This window comes from Papaver somniferum, chromosome 9 (genome assembly GCF_003573695.1).
Source record: "Papaver somniferum cultivar HN1 chromosome 9, ASM357369v1, whole genome shotgun sequence".
NCBI classification, from domain to species: domain Eukaryota; kingdom Viridiplantae; phylum Streptophyta; class Magnoliopsida; order Ranunculales; family Papaveraceae; genus Papaver; species Papaver somniferum.
In genome coordinates, this window is record NC_039366.1 from 78,650,527 (window position 1) to 78,670,785 (window position 20,259).

Sequence of the window (20,259 nt, forward strand, 5' to 3'; positions counted from 1 at the left end):
TTTTGGTATGCATACTGAGTACGATACCATGATCCAGAATTGAACTAGAGCTAAGCAGGTATGTGTACTAGGTATGCGTACCATTGATCCAGAACCAATACAATTATGCTGGTACGTGTACCGTCTTGTATCCAGATTTTCAATAGCTCTGTATCTCTCTTATAACCAATTCAAAAACATTCCTAAATGACATCAATGACGAATATCATCGTTCGTGATGTTTTCAAATGATCAACTTGAATCATAACTTAATTCACAAACAATAATTGTTCTAACTAAGTTTATCAAGTATATGAATGACTATTGCTCGAATCACGTTTTGAGACTTCAAGACTCGAAACTTATTCTACACAATGTTTAAAATCAACGTAGTCATACGACTTAGTCTCATAAAGATAGAATGGTGATCATGTGAGTAAATAGAATGGTTCGGTCTTCACATACCTTTTGTTGATGAAGTTCTCCAAATTTCTTCGGTTGATCTCCGTCTTCAATAGATGATTCGGTGATGTATGATACTCAAGTACACATTTTTAATCCTATTTTGAGACTTGACTAAATGTAGACTAAAAATCAAGATATAGTTTTGGTGCAACAAAATTTGACAACAGGTTTGAGATAGCAAAACTTGCGAGTTCGATCAGTGCTCTAACATGATGTAATTTTGTGAGGTTGATAAATTTATTTAGCAGAAATATATGAATTAGAAAAACATAATAACTCGGTTGTGTTAACAAATCAACTATGATTTTCGCATTCCTTAAAATACATTTTTGCTTTCCTTCTGACAAAAATCCCTAAGGAGAAAGGGCCTAAGATAAGTACAAGGAAAAAACAAACAGTAAATCATCGAAGCGACACTTGGTTCCACTCCTTTCATTTATACTCCAAGTGCGATTGCCATAATATATACTTCCTCGACCACTTCAAGACAGATCGATCTTAAAAAACATCGAGAAAACTGAATGCGTCAACCTCACGCACCAAGCGAATACGCAGGATCTTTGAATCTCCTTTGAGAATAAAACTGATTTCGCAATCCTAATCTAATCTGCTAGTACAACACAATACATGGTTGCCATTACTCTAAAGGAACTTATTTCACCAAGTAGTGCTAATTTCTCCCTCTTTAGAATGACTCCCCATTCATTTAACTCTTTGGGTTGCACCTCCAGATCTTAAATAAGGTGAAAATTCTTGTATTCTATATGTACATGTTTTTGCGGCTTGGATGAGTATACTCGTTTATCTGAAATTCTTCGATCTGCTTTGGAATGGATTTTGGAGTCTTCGGCGGCTGATGTTGCATGTGTTTGGAATCGACTAGTTTGGATGTTCTACCTCGTGGACGTGAACTGCCCAAAGAAAAAAGAAGGAAATGGGCCGCACATCTAACTCCTCGCAAAATATGCAGCCACATCTCACGAAAGAGCAAGTAAACCTTGAAACAATAGAGAACCATACACTTGAGCATCATCTTCGTATATACTTGCTACATGGCTTAAACGGATAACAAAAACAAAACCTATAAATACCAAATCCTTCCAAATTGTTTGTGGCTGTTTTAGTTATAGCCTCAATTTTTTCTCAAAATCATCATCTTTTCATTTCTCTCTCATTTCCTCTCTCTTTTCGGAAGTAGAGAGTAATGGAGATGGTGATTAATTTCCAAACCCCTACTACTATCAGTAGTAGTTTCTTAGTAAACTCAAACCCTAAGAGAAGCTCTTCTTCTCTGTTATTAAAAAAACAAATTTTTGGTCATAGTTTGTCTACTTCTCTGGATAATAAATTGAATTTCAACAGAAATCGTTCCAGGTGTTTAAAGTTTTCGCCTATTAAATGCTCTGCTACTCCCACAGCTGAAGAAGTTGCTACTGGTACATCAAAACTCATTTAATTTCAATCTAAAGTTGTTGTCTTTTCTTAACTTAGTTTTCATGAATTTAGGTTATTTTAGCAGGGTATGAATTAATTTTCCATGGTTAACTTTGTTGAATTCAATGTCCATGGATGTACCATTTACTTGTTTAGAATTGTTAGCTGTTAATATGTGTATACTTTCATAAGTGTAATTCTTTTACATGTTTGTTGTTGCAGAGAAAAAGAAGGAATCGTTAGTTACGAGGACAGACATAAGGAACATAGCTATTGTTGCCCATGTCGATCATGGGAAAACAACTCTGGTTGATGCTATGCTGAGACAAGCCAAGGTTGTAAATAAGAATGCAGTGCATTCATGTGTAATCGTCCAGGACATGTACAATCTTAGGTTTAGCACCTTATATTCGTCTTCGTCTTCACTGTTGGTCAATTGCTTGTGAATAGATACATTAATCACCACTCATTCTAAAATTAGTTTGGTCATTTGCTGCTGTGATTTTGCTGCATATAGCTTCTTTACAACTGTTGTTTCTACTTAGATGGAAATAAGGGTACTCCACTGTTAACTATCACGCCAAACTCCTAATCAAAATTCACAGGTTGCTTCATGCTTGATGTCAAGTGTATCTGCTTTACGCCAATTTCATCCTACTTACAGTTTGAGAATATACCTGGTTTATCACATGTAGACTATTGTTAACTTCTGATAAAGACGTGATATCATGTACTTACATCTGCTTTCTGCAGTGCAGGTGTTTCGTGATAACCAAACTGTACAAATAAGGATAATGGATTCAAATGATCTAGAGCGTGAAAGGGGTATCACGATTCTTAGCAAGAACACATCAATCACCTATAAAGGTTCAAAGATAAACATCATCGATACTCCAGGTCACTCTGACTTTGGTGGTGAAGTGGAACGTGTACTCAATATGGTTGAAGGAGTTCTCTTGGTGGTATGTACTTCGACCAGTAGGTGGACTTGAAGATTGTATAATTACATTTCTATTGTGATGATATTTGGTTTATTTATTTTTTTACATGTGCCCAATCTGTTTTAGCAGTCGTGTAACCTTAGGATTATGACCGCCCATTCTCATCCTGTAGTGTGTTAGCAGACTTTTACCATTTCCATCTACCTTTATGGTAAGCTGTTCACATGGAACTGGTTCACGAGTCTGCTTGTTTTTATTGTGGCAAACCATTTGTATCCTATGCCAAGACTCTAGACCACTGACTTAGCTCCGAGGCTGACAATGCAATCCTGATAATTCCCACAATAGTTTATTTTGTGTCTCCAGCAAAAGTACAATCACTTGTTTACTATATCTTCTCATATTATATTGTTCTTCAATGGTATTGCTGACATTTCTCAGGATGGCATATATTGTAGGTAGATTCTGTTGAGGGTCCAATGCCACAAACAAGATTTGTCTTAAAGAAAGCTCTGGAGTTTGGACATGCTGTAGTGGTTGTTGTGAATAAGATTGACAGACCTTCAGCTCGTCCAGAATTTGTGGTCAATTCGACCTTTGAGCTCTTTATTGAATTAAATGCGACCGATGAACAGGTGCTGTTTAAGTGATTACTTTTTTATAAGATTTTTATTGGCTATATATGAAGCATTGATAGTTGCTCGTTTCTAGGTTTTTCTGGTAATATCCAGTCTAACTCTAAGATCTCTCTCGTGTGGTATACAGTGTGATTTCCAAGTAATATATGCAAGTGGTATTAAGGGAAAGGCTGGACTAGCTCCAGAGAATTTGGGTGATGATCTTGGGCCGCTTTTTGAGGCCATAATGCGATGCATACCAGGACCTCGTATTAACAAAGATGGTGCTTTGCAGATGCTTGTTAGTAATCGTTCTTAATTTGGATACCTGCTTTCTTACTTATCATAAATTCTTAAATGCAACTTTCTAGTACTAACAGCATCATGTTTCATGCATAGATAAACTCATTTTCCTCTATCGCATTGCCTCAACCTAGTGGTCTCTGAAAATTTATGAGATATATGATTAAGAAATAGAAAAAAAGATTTCATAAGATGAAGGATTTGGAGAAAGGGTGTGATCTATAGGTGATTATTTGTAAGGCCGTTTAATTCAAAATTCTCCTAGATTCGGCAAATAAAAACTAGAGGAGACCCAAATGGGAAATTTGGATATAGCAGCCTGAGCGAGAGGTGATAGCCTGAATAGAAGCTCATTGGATTGGATTCTGTTTTTCTTCTTGTTCTTTTCTTCTGTCTTTCTACTTTATTAGTAGCTCAGATTGTTTCAATTAAACTTGGCTGGAACAGTCTAGATTAGAATCAGCAACTAGTAAATACTGGTAACCTATATCAGTTTCTCTCATTTTCATAAGAGCAAGGGCTGTGGGGTGAGAGTTCTCATTCAAAAGGAATGAGTTTGATCAAATTTGATCAAATTAGGTGCTACTATGGGATGAGAATACTCACCAATGTGTAACGGCAATCAATAGACTCATGTTCCTTCATTTTTTTTACCGTGCGTAGACAGTAAAGCTTTATTACTTGAATACGACAGTGACAAGGTATATTCTAACAGAATCTGTGATCGATAAGCATATATCAGGCTTCAACTTTTTACCAGCAATTGTTCTTTCAAAGAGAAAACTATTTGATTTGAAATTATATAATAAGCTAACACTATATGTGCGTATTCGAATAGAAGAGAAGTTAAAGGATTATTATGGTTTAGTTGTACGCATTAGTTGAAGTACTCCCATGACTACTTAGCATTACCTTAAGATGATCAATAATAATTCAACACTACTATAGTAGATTATACAAAAGTATCATCATGTCCGATCAGTTTATTCCCATGGATCTTTTTGTATTCTAAAGTGGCGTTCTGTTTTCATTACGTATCTTCATTATAATATGTACAATGCACTAATGGGTGTTCCTTACTGTTCAGGTGACAAATATCGAATTTGAAGAGCATAAAGGACGGATTGCTATTGGGCGCTTGCATGCTGGAGAGTTGCATAGAGGAATGGAAGTGAAGGTGAGAGTTCCCAGTATTGATTTAAGTTTTTATGGTGTCTTCATATAGTCCCTCTGTGGTCATTTCCTAAGATGTTTGCAGTAAATGAACTTTCACGTTTATGGTACCCTGCAGTAAATGAACTTTCACGTTTATGGTACCCTGATAAATTGTTGGAACTTGTAGGTATGCACTTCGGAAGATGAATGTAGAATTGCTAAAGTTAGTGAGCTTTTTGTGTATGAGAACTTCGGTAGAGTTCCTGTGGAGTCTGTCAAAGCTGGCGATATTTGTGCCGTTTGTGGGATCAGTGATATCATGGTAAACATTTTCACAAGTTTTCGGAAGAAAGCTGGTTTACAATTGCATCAGCTGAAAGGGATTCTTTGCATGGTGATGCTAATATCTTCTTTTTTTTTGAAAACTGGATTTGTATTCGCTATTAGATTGGGGAAACGATTGCAGATAAAATTGCCGGGCAGCCATTACCTGCTATTAAAGTGGAAGAACCGACTGTGAAAATGGCCTTCTCTATCAACACATCACCTTTTGTTGGGCGTGAGGTATTGTTTGTATTTTGGATTAAGTGTCATTTATACATATAGCATGCTCTTCTTTAGTAATTAGGGTATGACTCCTATTATTACAGTTGGATGGTGTTAAACTTTCTTGTTCTGTCCCTGTGGGTTTCCATGAAGATAACCATGCTTGCATCAAGTTTTATTAACTATTCCCCTCTCTGTTGTTTAGAAGATGACATTTTTTTTGTCAATTATTTGCAGGGTAAATTTGTTACTAGCAGAAACTTGAGAGACAGACTCTATCGAGAGCTTGAGAGAAATTTGGCTATGAAAGTTGAAGATGGTGAAACGGCAGATACATTCATTGTTAGTGGAAGGGGCACACTACATATCACCATATTGATAGAGAACATGTGAGTCGTGTTACCGATGAATGGATCACTTCAAATCTTTAATAAGTATTCCATGTGTGCCCTTTTTCTTATACAACATTTCCAGAATGCCAGTTACATCCCTGGTATTGATATAAAACAAATGTCAGCTTATGATTTAGGGGATTTTATTTAGGTTTTCAGTGATGCGTGAGGATGTTTTCTCTTCCTTCAAATGTAATTGTTTTCTCTAGGTGGGATCGCTGAATCTAATTCTAGGGATTCATCAAGGTGTCTCTAATGAACTTGTTGTTTACAACTAGTTGGGTACTGTAGATACTTTATAGCCGCAGGTGAATAGTTTCCATTTTTAAGGTCTTTCTTTACTTAAAGGGCGAAGAATTAGAATTGGTGATTTTATCAACTTCTTTTAAGGCGTCATAGTTCGTCTGTCACAGCTGATTCGATTATTAGTTTCACTTTTCATAAAATGTTTCTTAACTCTTGTTTTTGTTTATGTCATCTAAGCTGTATAATCTTTGTACTTTCCAGGAGAAGAGAAGGATATGAGTTCATGGTAGGACCACCTAAGGTTATCAACAAAAGAGTGAATGACAAGCTGTACGAACCTTTTGAGGTGATGATCATTTCATGTACAAGTTTTTAAACTAATGTGGAATTACGAGATTCGGGGCTAAAGTTCGTCACATGTGTTGACATGCTTTCAAATTTATTAAAGTGCAGTTACATCATGATTGAAGTGTTTATCTATTTTAATTTTTCGAACATATAAATAATAAGAAGAGATATGGTCAGTATTAATTTTAAATTTTGACCATCTTATTATTTGGATTTTGTGCAGATTGCTACAGTTGAGGTACCGGAAGAATACATGGGACCTGTGGTCGAACTTCTTGGGAAAAGGCGTGGACAAATGTTTGATATGCAAGGCCTTGGGTTCGCAGCATTCCTTCTTTTAGTTTCATACTTTCATTTATGATAGTCGACAATTATTTTAATTGAGTCTCTGTACATATTAACATGTTTTGCATACTCACAACTCCGCAAATTATTTTGCTTTACGGTCTGCCAGTGTCAACCTTTAGTTATTTATTCTTTTGGCAGTCGACAACTCTTCTACAGAGAAAAAGTCATTGGGACATTGTTACATGGTTTGACATTCATGCAAGCCTGTAGACGCATCTTATGTGAAGAGTGATTCAGACTGAAAAGTAATATAGTTGTTTTTAAATCTCATCCTTGATAGTTGAATCAAAGTTTGTTGGGATCCCATTGTGTCATTTTAGTTCATCAGTATCTGGTGTCCATATCACCAGAATCTATGGATGCTGTTCAATTGTTGGTCTCATTAATTGAATTCTATTTGTTGACTAGGTCGGAGGGTACATCATTGGTTAAATATAAGATACCAACTCGTGGTCTTCTTGGATTGAGAAATGCAATCTTAACTGCTTCTCGAGGCACAGCGATTCTTAACACCATATTTGATAGCTACGAACCATTTGCTGGGGAGATAAGCACAAGAGAGCTTGGTTCACTGGTAAGTACTACGCACTATCAAGAATGGACTCCATTTCATAAGACTCGTGATTCTTCTATTTACCTAGTAAAATTCATTTGCAGGTTGCTTTTGAGGGAGGAACTACGACCACATATGCTCTTTGTAGTTCACAGGACAGAGGTCAGTTATTTGTCGGCCCTGGTGTTGAAGTGTATAAAGGTCAAATAGTGGGCATTCATCAGCGTTCTGGTGACTTGTCCCTTAATGTGTGCAAGAGGAAGGCTGCAACAAATGTACGTTCCAACAAGGATGTTTCAGGTGAGAATTCTTTTAAAATTCAGTATCACTTATACACTTTTGAGAGCCATTTTTTTTCAAGTAGCTTATAACCTCTGGCGATGTTAGAAATTTTGGATAGCGGTATAACGTGATTCTACATTTGATCCTTGGAAACTATTAGATGCTCACGGAGTTATGTATAGTGGATAGTGACTAAACCATAAGGAAAACATATTCTTCTTCTTTTTGAGTTATGGGGCATGTTCATCAATCTTTCCTGTATTCATACTCCAATTAAATTATGTTCACATTCTAATAATTTGCGCACTACATCGAGTTTACTGGATTCATGTGTTTGACCTTTCTTATCTATGCTTGGTCTCCGCATGTTACATTCTCTGCTACTTGGGGTTTTTTCAACTTGAGATACATGGAGTTCACTTTGTCCATAAACTTATACCTGGTTAATGAACCATCTTGGGGGTTGTATGGTCAACATCATGGTGGGCGTGTTGATCTTTGAATGGGATGAATGAGTATCATTCACTCACATTTAACAGAGATCAACACCGTCACACATTTGGTCATCTTGCAGAATATGACTTAGTGATGTATCTTCCTCGTTCTTTATATGCGGTACTTTCTATTTTCTTGTTTAGCTGTCTAAATTTATAGCTACCTTTTTCTGCAGTTGTTCTTGATACCGCGATCGACTACAGTTTGGATGACTGTATTGAATACATTCAAGAGGATGAACTGGTGGAAGTCACTCCTGCAAGTATTCGAATGCTGAAAAACCCAAAGATGCCATTTAAGAAAAGGGGCAATTAATTTACTATCGGGGAGACAAACAAATTCTTGCACAGGAACACAGGAAATCATGTTATAAATTCAGTGAAAATTCAAGATGTGCTTCAACAAGAGGGTAGATGCAATCATTATTAGCAGATGCAATCATTATTCGTTCGGAATTCTCTTCCTGATGCGAAAAATAGCTCTTAGGTGGATCCTCCCGTATAGAAATAGTGGACATGGAATTCATTACCATATACTAAAAATGTACACATGCAAGGGAGTCAGTTTTGCAGTCCCAGATTAACGGTATATTAGTTTCTAATTTTGTTATATCCAGAATCATCAGTAAAATTGTTCCTACTACTATGGCAGCCCACAGTAAAATAAAATATCTTTACCCTTTGTGTCCATGAGACACTTATTTTGCAATGGAAGTTCGATGCAAGTCGGACCCTCAAGTCTTGAAATGTTTCTTACTAAAGAACAAGCAAAGTTTATTTAGTGCGACATTTTGTGTTTTTGTTGATGTACGGTATGCTGTTTTGTGTCGCGAATCCTAACTGTGTACTGTCAACTTTTGAATTATGTTCCTCTCCCTTGGTTACAAATATATTGGTTTGGAGATGCAGATGTGGTGACGGAATATTTCTGTAGCAGATTGCGGAATCCAAGAAGCAACCGTTAATATGGTTTAGCTAGCTGAATTGCATAAACTTCACCAGTGGTTTGCTGCTATAACCTAGAGTGCAATGAAATTTCCAAACTCGCTCTTTATTGAAATGACAATCTCAACTGAAAATGGACAATGGAAAATGGGCGATGCTGATGTCAAATGGATCCACGTTTAAGAGAACTTCAGATATATGATAATGTGCATATAAGTTTTGGAGTGGGCAAACTCAGTAGTACAGTACACCATTAAGATAACATTCAGGTTTCACGGTCTAGAGAAAAACATATAACATACAACAATGTGCTCGTTAGCCTAACGTAACATACACATGGGCTGACAAATGACCTTTACAACTTCTACAGACAGCAAACTCGATTAGCTCCAAAGTAGCATATATGATGATCATTATTCACAGGAAATACTTCCCAGCAAGTTGTGATTGTCACACCCCAGTTCCTCAATCATGCATCATACACATTCCTTGTTGCAGTCCTCACATCAAGTTGCTCTAATCTTGCTTCAGAGCACTAGGTTCTTCCTTGAACTGCTCCAGATTCTCTTCTGCGTCGTCTCCATTTACGCTGTCATCCGTCTTGGCTCCAGTGATAATCCGCCCAACCTTAACGTATTTCTCCACGAATTTATCTTCCCAATCCTGTAACGTGTCGAGCTCAGATGAACTAAGACCTTCGATATTTCCTGTAAGATCTTTGGGTTCAAAGGACAGTAGAGCTAACGCCCGACTCGCATCCCTCCCAGCAAACAATGAGTAAGGCCCACCAGGGCCATAGAACATTCTGCAGAAAAGAATATACGGAACAGATACTCAGTTAACCTTCAAGGAGAAAGTTAACTCCATAAAGGAATTCAAACTTAGATGATATGTTAAAATTTAAGAAGATGAAGTAATAAATTGGACTTAAATACAGCAATTGAATTGAACAAGATTCATTGACGTTGGCCATATAAAGGTTATATGCTTGTATCACAATATGTGGAGCAACTCCATTGTAGGCACTAAAGCAGATCTTCAGATAGTAGGTATGAATATAGACAGAAGGACGCAATAGCCATAGAGTTTCTTGACCGCCAACAAACCTAATGCATGGAACATACAAGTTTAACCCCAGAAGTGTTCTGCAGAAGATATTCATACTCCCCCATTCAAAATTCCCCAATTCGAGATCTCTTGCTCTGAAGCAGTGGCTTATGGGGAAACCGATCCTTTATTTCGCCCAGCAATCCAGTCAATCCAGTTGGACTCCAGCCAGCAAGGGGAGGATCCGCAGCATGACTGTAATTCTTGTTGACATGCACAATTAGCCTTTTGCTGGACAACCATTATAAATTGGGACGGCAACTACAGATTCCCCTTGGTTTAAAAAACTGCTAGCTATGGACAGCTAAGTTGGTTATACAACCGATGCGAAATTAACAAACAAGTACGAAACTTCGGGTCTTCTTTTCCACAGTGACTTTTAAGTTGAAATCAATACCTATATATCCAGCAACATATACTAGAGTCACAAGTTAACTTGTACACAATTTTGAAGTAAGAAATTATCATCCTTTGTTAAGACACACAAAGAGAGAACCTAACTTGCTTCATTAACATGATCAAATTAGACAGTTAGATAAACCAATTGTTACCTAGGGACTCGTCTCATGCCTCCCCTGTTGCCCTCCCTCCCAAATATCATGTGATGTGGATTAAGGAAAGCAAAATAGAAAACACAGGCATTACTTGCATCCAATAAAATTTGGCTCAGAAACAGTGATAAATGAAAGTAACAGATGACATAGAACAATATAAATTAGCGATTCAAGCGAACTATAAGCTTGCGCTTTGAGTTTGCCCAAGTATAACTCACCGAGAACATACGAAGAAAACAGCACACTGACACAACCTAAGTCAAAAACAGCAAATCCCCCAACCCAAGCCTATCACCAAACAGAGACCAACATGATGCTTGTATATCTACCTATACACAGTCATAGCAGGAAAGCTGCCTTTCTGAAATTCGGGAAGGTAAGATATTATGACCATCATAAGAACTATGAACTTATCTAAGCAGTTTGCAAACATGCAATATAAATAACCTTCCTTCCCTCGCCTGTTCCTAATCAAGTATGAGCTGTAATTATCTCATAATCCAGTGCTTCATCTTAAAATGCTACTACTAATTATCTGGATGCAAGACATGGAAAAAGACAACAGCAGAGTAGTTGTCAACCTGGAGAACCAAAATCATGATTCTCTGCAGAACCCAATTCAACTCTTGCTTGGGAAAAACTAAAATTCAAGTAAAATGTCAAAAGGGATTAAAATTGTACGAACCTAGACCTGGAGACGTTGTAAATTTGAGATTTGATGGCCATCAACAAGGGTTTGTTTGGATCAGAACCATCATAAGCTCTAAGTTGTTCTTCTGTAACATCTCCCAACTGAACGGGCTCAGGAATGGGAACCGACGGAGAAGAAGATGAAGAAGAGTGGCGAAGTTGTTCAATATAACTAGAACGCAAAGAATTGAAATCATCAGGTACAAAGAAGATCCCGCAGACAAGTTTATATACCCCAAACATGAGACACAAAATTGTAAAAAAGGCCACTGGTGATAGGCCTGTGTAGGCTTCGATCGCATCGGTCAAACTCGACGTCAATCCTCCCACCATTTTCCGATTTGGACACTGACAGAAGTCTTCTCTCTCCAAAAGAAGAACACCTTAGAATCTTAGATTGTAGTTGAGGTATGAAATTACGAACGGCAAACCTCCGGGTTTGGGTCCCTGTGGGGAGCCTCTAATGATAAGGGATCCTACTTGGCATAAGCTTACGTTTGTAGTTACTGGACACTTTTGTGCGTTTGGTTTCGAAATTTAGCTTTTTTTTTTGAAAGTTAAATAGATTAAAGGCACAAAAAGTTTAGCTTATGTTTGCCGAGTAAAAGTTGAACTTTTATAGCCTAAACTTATGTTTGAAACCTATTATAGGGGCTCCAAGAACAGAGTTTTGAGGGCTCATAAGGATTCAAATATCCTATTATGAAGATAAGGGGATCTATTTCAATTTCAAAAATACTAAAGTATCCTTAACCTATTAAATATTGAAACCTAAAACTAATTTGTTTTCATTCCTCTCTTTTTAACTCTTACATTTTCTTCTTCCCCATCACCTCCGTCACATATTTCTTCGATTAATCATCAATTCTCAAAATAATTCATTATCGGTTAACACCACTTAATCCACCTGCAATGACTTTAATAAGGTAAAAACCAAAAAACCCATCTTATTTTATTAGTTTTAATGCATGAATAGGCAGAGTCGATCGAATTAGGTTTTTGAAAAAAACAGTTTCAGAACTGTCTACGGTTGGGTCGTCATCTACGGTTTGGATTTAAGAACTCCAAACCGTATATTCTGGATTCAAAAACCTTACGGTTTGAAAAAATCATACTTCCATACCGTAACTTGTACGTACGGTTGGGGAGTATGAATTTTCCCAACCATAGGTTAGCTTATAATTCAAATTTGGGGGTTTTCAAAAGCAAAAATAAGTGATGGGTTTTCTTAGTTTTTTCTTTTTGTGACCGTCTTCTTCATCGCGATGGAGAATAAGAAGAGAGAAAGAAGAATAATAGGGTATTTTTATGATCCTCATCTTCATCATGATTTATGAATGAAAAGAGAAGGAGAAGATAATAGATTTAGTTTTTTTATATATGATCATCATCTTCATCATGATGAAATTATAATCATCATCTTCATCATGATTTATGAATAAAAAAAGAAGGAGAAGGTAATAAATTTAATTTTATAATTCATGGAGGGTAATTTAGCCACTACAAAAAATAGTTGGATATGGGGTTTTGTTGATTACTATTTCATAACCCGATTTTTTTCATCTTGTGAGCCCTCAAAACCCAATGTTTAGAGCCCCTATAATAGGTTTTTTATGTTTTCCAATGTGTACCGAGTAAAAACTATTACCAATGATTACCGAGTGAAAACTAAAAGGTCTTTTTAACTCTGCCGAGTAAAAATAGAGCGTTTTTAGTCTAAATTTATGTTGTCTATGGCCTATTCCTATGCAGAGGGTTAAAAAATTTGTTTGACATACCAGGTGGCATGCTATGGAAAAACCACAGAGCGACAGAGTTTTTACTGTCTGTTATTATTAACAGCGCTGGCGATATTATGAATATCGTTGACACCGTACAACCCATTGCGTGATTTAAATAATATCGCCAACGATATTATGATTGTCGATCGGTAGTCATTTTGCAACGGCTGTTTCCATAATGTTGGTTCCTATATATACGCCCTTGTACTTCTTCAAATTACTCACACCTACTTCTACATATATTTCACCAATTTCTTTATTTGTATTCTCAATTTTAAATATCATAATCATCAATGGCGAGATCCAAAGAAGGAGGAATGTTCTTATGAATCGGTTTAGATTACAACGAAAATGCATCAAAGGAGGTTGCAAGAACTTGACGATGATGAAGTTGAAGATAATAAACTAATCGACACTCTGATGCTCGTACATGCGGGCCAAATACCTAGAGTTCCATAGCCACGAGAAGTATTCTCAAGAAGATATACGTATCGAGGGAGAGAATTTTACCACCAGAAGCTGATGCACAATTATTTTCTTCCCAATCATGTGAGTTCTGATCAAGATTTCCGACGTTGATTCTGCATGCCTCGGCATCTGGTGAAAAAGATTATTGAAGAGCTTTGTCGAGTAGAACCTCAATTTAATTATCAGTTTGATGCACTGAATATTAGAGGTCATAGTCCTTAACAACGGCTTTAAGGATTCTAAGTTATGGAAAACCAGCGGATGCGAACGATGAGTACGTTCGTATGGGAAAAACAACTTCATTCACTTACCTTTCATTGTTTTGCGAGGTAATAATTAATCACTTTGGTCCAACATACGCTTTTTTTGGTCTTCCGGGTTCACAAAATGATACTCCCTCCGTTCCGTTTTACTTGATGTTTTAGAATTTTCACGCAGATTTAAGAAACAACAGAGAAAGTAATTTTTTTTTTCCAAATCTACCCATATTAATGGTTTCCTAAAAATTTAAAGCACATAATTTTTAGTTTCTAGATTTAGTGTAAATCAATAATCCCCTTGTAATTTACTTGGGATAAACAAAATATTCCTTCGTGGAGTAGATTTAAAAATTGGAGTAATTATCTATCTGCTGATTACGATGAGAATTAATGGGATATTGTGATTCCAAGGACAAATTACTGAGAATTTGGGGAAAATACTTAAACTCTCATCTATTTTGAAAAAAAACAAACCTAGAACATCAAGTAAAATTGAACGGAATGAGTATTATGCACAAGTCGCCTTTGTTTGAAGATCTGAAGTATGGAATTTGTCGCCAAGTCCGTTTCATGATCAACGACCATCGGTACACTCACGGGTATTATCTTGCGGATGGTATCTACCCAAAATGGTCAACCTTGATTCAATCTTACCGTCATCCCCCTACCGGTGCATTGGGCCATTCATACCGGCATTTTAACAAACGCCAAATGGCGTTGAGGAAGGATGTGGAACGCGCTTTTGGAATTTTGAAGAGGAAATTCGCTATCATTTGTGGGGCATATCGTGGGTTGAGTCCTCGTGAAATGCACAAGACTATGCTGACTTGCATAATTCTCCACAACATGGTAATTCATGAAACCCGTCGCGATAAGGAGTGGACTAACTATGAAAATGAAGATATGAGGCTTGAGATTCAACCACAAAGAGGCTTGCCTGTAAGAAATTATGGGCAAATGACTAATTACATTCAGAACCAGAATTTGTATGACCAATTAAAAGAAGATCTGAGAGTCAATCTTTTGGCAGAGTATGGAAGAGCGGGTGGGCGTAATTATTAAGTTATCTTATCTTATCTTATACTAATATAAAGAAAAGTGACATATTTTTTGTATGAGACCCCCTAAATTACTAAGTTGCCCTTATTTTAATTTCTAAGCTCTATTATATCATGTAATTTCAATCAAAATTAAGGGTAGAAATGTATATCAAATAACACCGGATTAAAAAAGCCCTTAGAAATGTACACATTTACGAAAATGCCATCGTTTTAAAAATAAATCAAAATATTTAAAAACTTCATATCTTCCAAAATATACTCCCGATTTTTATAAAATTTATAAATTTTAAAAGCTCTTCGAATTATCTACGTAATGAGTACAAATAAGAGCAACAAATTTTTACTTTAATCAAAAAATTTCACTGCTTTCAAATTTAATATTGTTAAATGAGACAAATTCAAGCATGTGCATCGCACATGTGTTTTTACTAGTGTATTTTAGTTTGAACTGTTAATTTTTTTGTAGTTTGATTTATTCAATATTAAGTTAATGAGCGAAACTTATTTAAGTAGACTGCAACAACATTTCAAATTAATCAACTTTTCATTTCAAACTAATATTAAGTAGAATGCAACAACAACATATCAAATTAAAATGCAACACTTCAAATTAATACATCAATTATCTATAGGTTCTACTGCATCGAACTCATCCTCATCATCATCACCACCAGGTTGGTTGTTATCAAATCCAGCTTGTTTTTCAATATGTGCTTGAATCATGTTTCAATTCGATTTGCCGCAGATGTTTTTGCTAGGGGTTCATGATTGAAGTGTCAGCTTGAAGAATGTTATGCTTGTCATAGAAATTCACAAAATTTTCTTGAAAAATGCGACTCTTTTTACTCTTTTTGTTTTGAAATTTCCTATCAACCGCTCTTTGCTTCTCGACGGTCTTCTAATGTTCCATAAACTCCGCCATGTTAAATCCATCGGAGCTTCCACCTTTTGAGATTTTTTTTTAAAGTCTTGCTCTGTTTCTTCCCACAAGTTTTTCATTAGCATCATCATTATTGAGAACTAAGTTGACATTTGGGTTTCTTTGGGTATCTGGTGAAGAATTTGATAGAACTGGTGAAAGTGGTGGAGAATTTGGTGTTGAGGGAGAAGAATTGTATGGTGATCTTTCAGGTACTTGTTGATTAGCTGCTAACACTTCTGGATTATATTTGTTCAACACCTTCAAAATAACAACTTTCGAAAGGGAAATGTTTGCCACTTTTTCGTTGCCATTATTTACGAGCCAATCTTTCAACATCACCATCCACAAGACTACTCTCCCGGCCTCTCTTGGCTTGCATTACCGCAACAACATATTTGGCGACTTCCATATTGATTACAATGTGCAAAGACGAGGGTACCCAAATATACCTCAATCTAAAACTTTTCCACCTATAAGTCATTTCTCCGAAAGTGATTGTCTATGGACTGAGTCGAGACAATACAACTAATCGGTTCACACTTCGTGTGATCGTCTATGGATACGAGATCGAGACAATATGACAACAAGATAACTTGTCTGATTGACTATGGATACAAGATCGAGACAATACAACAACGAAGTATGTTTACTTGATAAAAGGTTCAGACTTAACCAAACACAATAGGATTGCTATCAAGTAAATAGGAATTAACATTTGTGTATTTTACTTCTAATTATAATAAAACAATTATAATTGCGGAAATAGAAAAGTAAAAGACACAACAAGATTTTGTTAACGAGGAAACCGCAAATGCAGAAAAACCTCGGGACCTTGTGTAGAATTGAGTACTCTCAGGATTAAGCCGTTATAAAAAATCTAAACCAACTTCGTATATTTGAGACCAAGCAACTAAACCTATAGTTCACCTAGTTCCGTCTGTATCCCTGCGCCTCCAACTTGCAATAAGTCACACACTTGGAACAATTCCTTTGGTTCGTATTCCAAACAGTAAAAGAACAACAAATCTGTTCGGTAACAACTCTTTCCAAACAACGTGATATGAGTTTGACAAAAGACTCTTCCGTTTATCCCAATAAACTCCTTTGTCAGGTTCTTAGATCTATCCAATAACAACTACTTTTCATACATGAAAAATAATACCCCTTAACAGGTTTGGGGTGACCCCGGAGGGATGCCTATGTCAAGAAGAAAATGTAGGGACTTGGGGACTAAGCCCAAGTCCAACAAGAAATCACCCATTTAAAGGAAGGATAAGAAGGGAATTAGTAAATAAGAAGGAGGTTATATCAAGGAAGGAGTGGCATTAGAAGTAATTAAAGAATCTTAGGACACATGGCATGATGTCATAAAAGGAAGGGACTTTTGGAAAGTCTATATAAAGAAGGACAAGGTACAATGGAAAGATAACTCTCTCTCTTACTATTCTTGGTATAGTGAGGTCACTTGGTGTAGCTAGGACGGGTAGAACCAAAACTAAAAACACCCTTCAACATTTGGCGACCACACCCGGAGGCTCGTGCCTAGCTTACCATGATACACTCAGGAGGCGCTAGTCGAGCGCGAACGAGAACCAACCTAACATCCCGCCAGTTAACCCAGAAGGCGAGAGAGTAGGGATAATATCAGACCCAATCACACAAGCGAGGAAACCAGATGCCTCGCATGAGAAGGATAAGCAGCAGGAAGTCGAGAACATGCCGCGTTCACATCCTTCTCTAAAAGAGATGCGGAAGGAGCTAGAGGACCGCATCCGTATGGAGCAAGAATTGAGAAAACTCCTGAAAGCGGCCAACGCCGAGCAGAATATCGGAGGAGCAACAAAGGACACGGGAGAAAGGAGGAATAACCCATAGCCATGACGCAAGAAGCGATGGCCAAGTACTTAGAAATGAACTACAGATTCGTGAAGCAAGATAACTATGATTTCATGGCTAGCCCGTACTCCTCCGAAATCACAGAATATCAATACCGGAGGATTATACTTCACCAAAATTCAAAGTCTACAATGGCCAAGGAAATGCGCGAGAACACCTCAGCCGATTCCTATCTACTATGAATGATCACGCAACTAATGGGAAGCTATGCCTGAGGGAGTTCCCAAAGTCGCTAACTGATACAACATTTACTTGGTATGACAACCTAAAGTCGGGAAGCATCAGCTCGTGGGCGACCATGTCTACTCTCTTCCTAAGAAAGTTTTGTTCAGAAAAAAGGAAGGTTACGACTATAGACCCGAGCAAGTGCAATCAACGCCTAGGTGAGGAGATAGGAAAATATATTGCCAGATTTCGCCTCCTCATTTTGGATTGTCATGAAGACGTCAAGGAAGAAACGCTAGTGGAGATCTGTGTACGAGGAATGACCCCTTCGTTCAAGAAAAGCTTGGTCAACTTCCGCTTTCCAACGTTCGTCGAGCTGGAAGAAGTGGCAACAAGGGTCGCCGACTGTGTAGAGGAGCATAACTTAGACTATATTTAGCGGAATACAGTTAATACAGTATCAACCGCGCCTAGGAAAATCCGTGCGAACAATAACAGAGAAGGCCGGAGCACACAAGCGCTCCTTCCGCCCTTGCCTTGCAGTAAAGAACAAATTGTGGGGTTGTTGGAACAATGGGTGGCGAACAAAGAGACACAGTTTCCCCCAACAAAGACGGACCTTAGCGCCATCGACCGAAACGATGCAAGATACTTCCATTTTCACCGAAGGATACAACATCCAACTACTGATTGCTACAACCTCCGAAGAATGTTCCAAAAGAATTTGGAGATATGCGAGATTGAGATGGGCGATCCCGAGAATGGTAAGTTGGTCCAACATCAAGTCATGATGCTCACTCATGACCCAAGCAGGGACGTTTGGAAACCCTGGGATGACAATGAGGAAGAGACTTGCGAGGTGGATACGGAAAACCCTGCATTCATAAACACCGTCGGAGTATCCAGCAATTTTGCAAAAACAATATTGGCCCAACAATTCTTTGATTCCCTCGGTTTCAACGAGAATCGGATCAAAGAGGCGTCAAAGGCTATAGCAGCTATCGTGACGGGAAAACCTTACGATTCCCTCCCCAAGGAAGCAATTGTGTTTACCAATGAAGACATCTGCAACCCAGGGGAACATCTTAGGCCCTTGTACTTAACTGCATACATCAACAAGCAGCCGTTGAAGAGAGCCTTCGTAGATGGGGGAGCGTCCCTAAATATGATCTCGATGCACACGCTAGACGCCTTGGGGGTACAACGGTCCGCGATCAGGATGCGAACTACTACAGTAAGGGGATTCGACGGTCATACCCAGACGACCATCGGGATCGTCAACTTAATCATGAAGATCGGACCGATCCGAGTCCTCACACCATTCTACGTACTAGAAGATGATACCACGTTCCATGTGTTGCTAGGACGAGGATGGTTACTCAACCACAAGGTAGTAGCATCAACATACCACCAGCGTGTTAATACCAATATGGGAGAAAAGCAGTACCGGATACCAGCCACAAGCAACCCTTTCGATCCCGAGGAAGCGTACATATCAGATGCCATCTTCTACGATGAACCAAAGGAGGTAGATGAAGTACCCGAAGTACGACTGACTCCACTCCCAAAATGGGGGGAGGAAGCAAAACCAGAGCCGACCAAGTCTGTATTTAGCCCATCAAGGATGGTGTTCCCCACTGACAGAAAAAGGAAGCAGGAAGAGCAACCTATTTTTCAGCGCTTCTCTAAACCGGATGAGGGACACGTATATCGCTTGTAGCAATTAACCGAGGGAGTATCCGCAGATGCGCAAGATTGCGCTGATGTGTCGATACGCGAGGCGGAGACTCCTTCTGAAAACAATGAGCAAGGATTAAACGAGCTTCCTTATAACACAATTGATGATGAGGAACTGCGAGATCAACTCACAGACGAGACCCCTAGGACCACGAGAGAGCGAGTACATGAAGATCTCACTGCAGATGGTATAGAGGAAGTCAATATAAGAACATAAGAGGACAAGCTCCCCATCATGATAAGCAAAAAACTAGACAAAGAAGAAAGGGAAGTGTTGATCTCACTACTTAGAGACTATAAATATGTCTTTGCCTTTGATTACAACGAAATGCCAGGACTAGACAGCGATCTTGTGGCCCACAACCTCGGAGTGTCACCCGAGTTCAAACCTGTAAAGCAAAGAAGCAGGGAGTTCCCTAGAGCCACGGCTCTTGCGATAAAAGAAGAGGTAGAACAGTTGCTCAAGGCCAAGTTCATCAAACCTATCCAACATCCGACTTGGATAGCTAACATTGTACCGGTGGTGAAGAAAAATGGAAAGGTCAGGTGCTCCGTGGATTAAAGGTACCC

General features: G+C 38.0%; 2 protein-coding genes across 2 annotated transcripts; one reads left to right on the forward strand and one right to left on the reverse strand.

The window, feature by feature from the left end:
• The first annotated feature begins 1,547 nt into the window (after positions 1-1,547).
• LOC113313649 (putative elongation factor TypA-like SVR3, chloroplastic) lies at positions 1,548-8,812 on the forward strand. The gene is made up of 14 exons (XM_026562441.1): positions 1,548-1,880; positions 2,101-2,213; positions 2,637-2,840; positions 3,278-3,454; positions 3,585-3,737; positions 4,827-4,916; positions 5,082-5,216; positions 5,342-5,458; positions 5,678-5,829; positions 6,340-6,424; positions 6,650-6,744; positions 7,183-7,348; positions 7,432-7,627; positions 8,280-8,812. Exons 1-14 carry the CDS (start codon positions 1,649-1,651, stop codon positions 8,417-8,419), a joined length of 2,055 nt encoding a protein of 684 aa, XP_026418226.1. The 5' UTR covers positions 1,548-1,648; the 3' UTR covers positions 8,420-8,812.
• Positions 8,813-9,209: 397 nt separating this feature from the next.
• On the reverse strand, positions 9,210-11,819 carry LOC113313939 (membrane steroid-binding protein 1-like). The gene is made up of 2 exons (XM_026562714.1): positions 11,395-11,819; positions 9,210-9,853 (listed from the first exon to the last, which is right to left on the reverse strand). The coding sequence occupies exons 1-2, from the start codon at positions 11,730-11,732 to the stop codon at positions 9,565-9,567; spliced, it is 627 nt and encodes a 208-aa protein (XP_026418499.1). The 5' UTR covers positions 11,733-11,819; the 3' UTR covers positions 9,210-9,564.
• Positions 11,820-20,259: the final 8,440 nt, after the last annotated feature.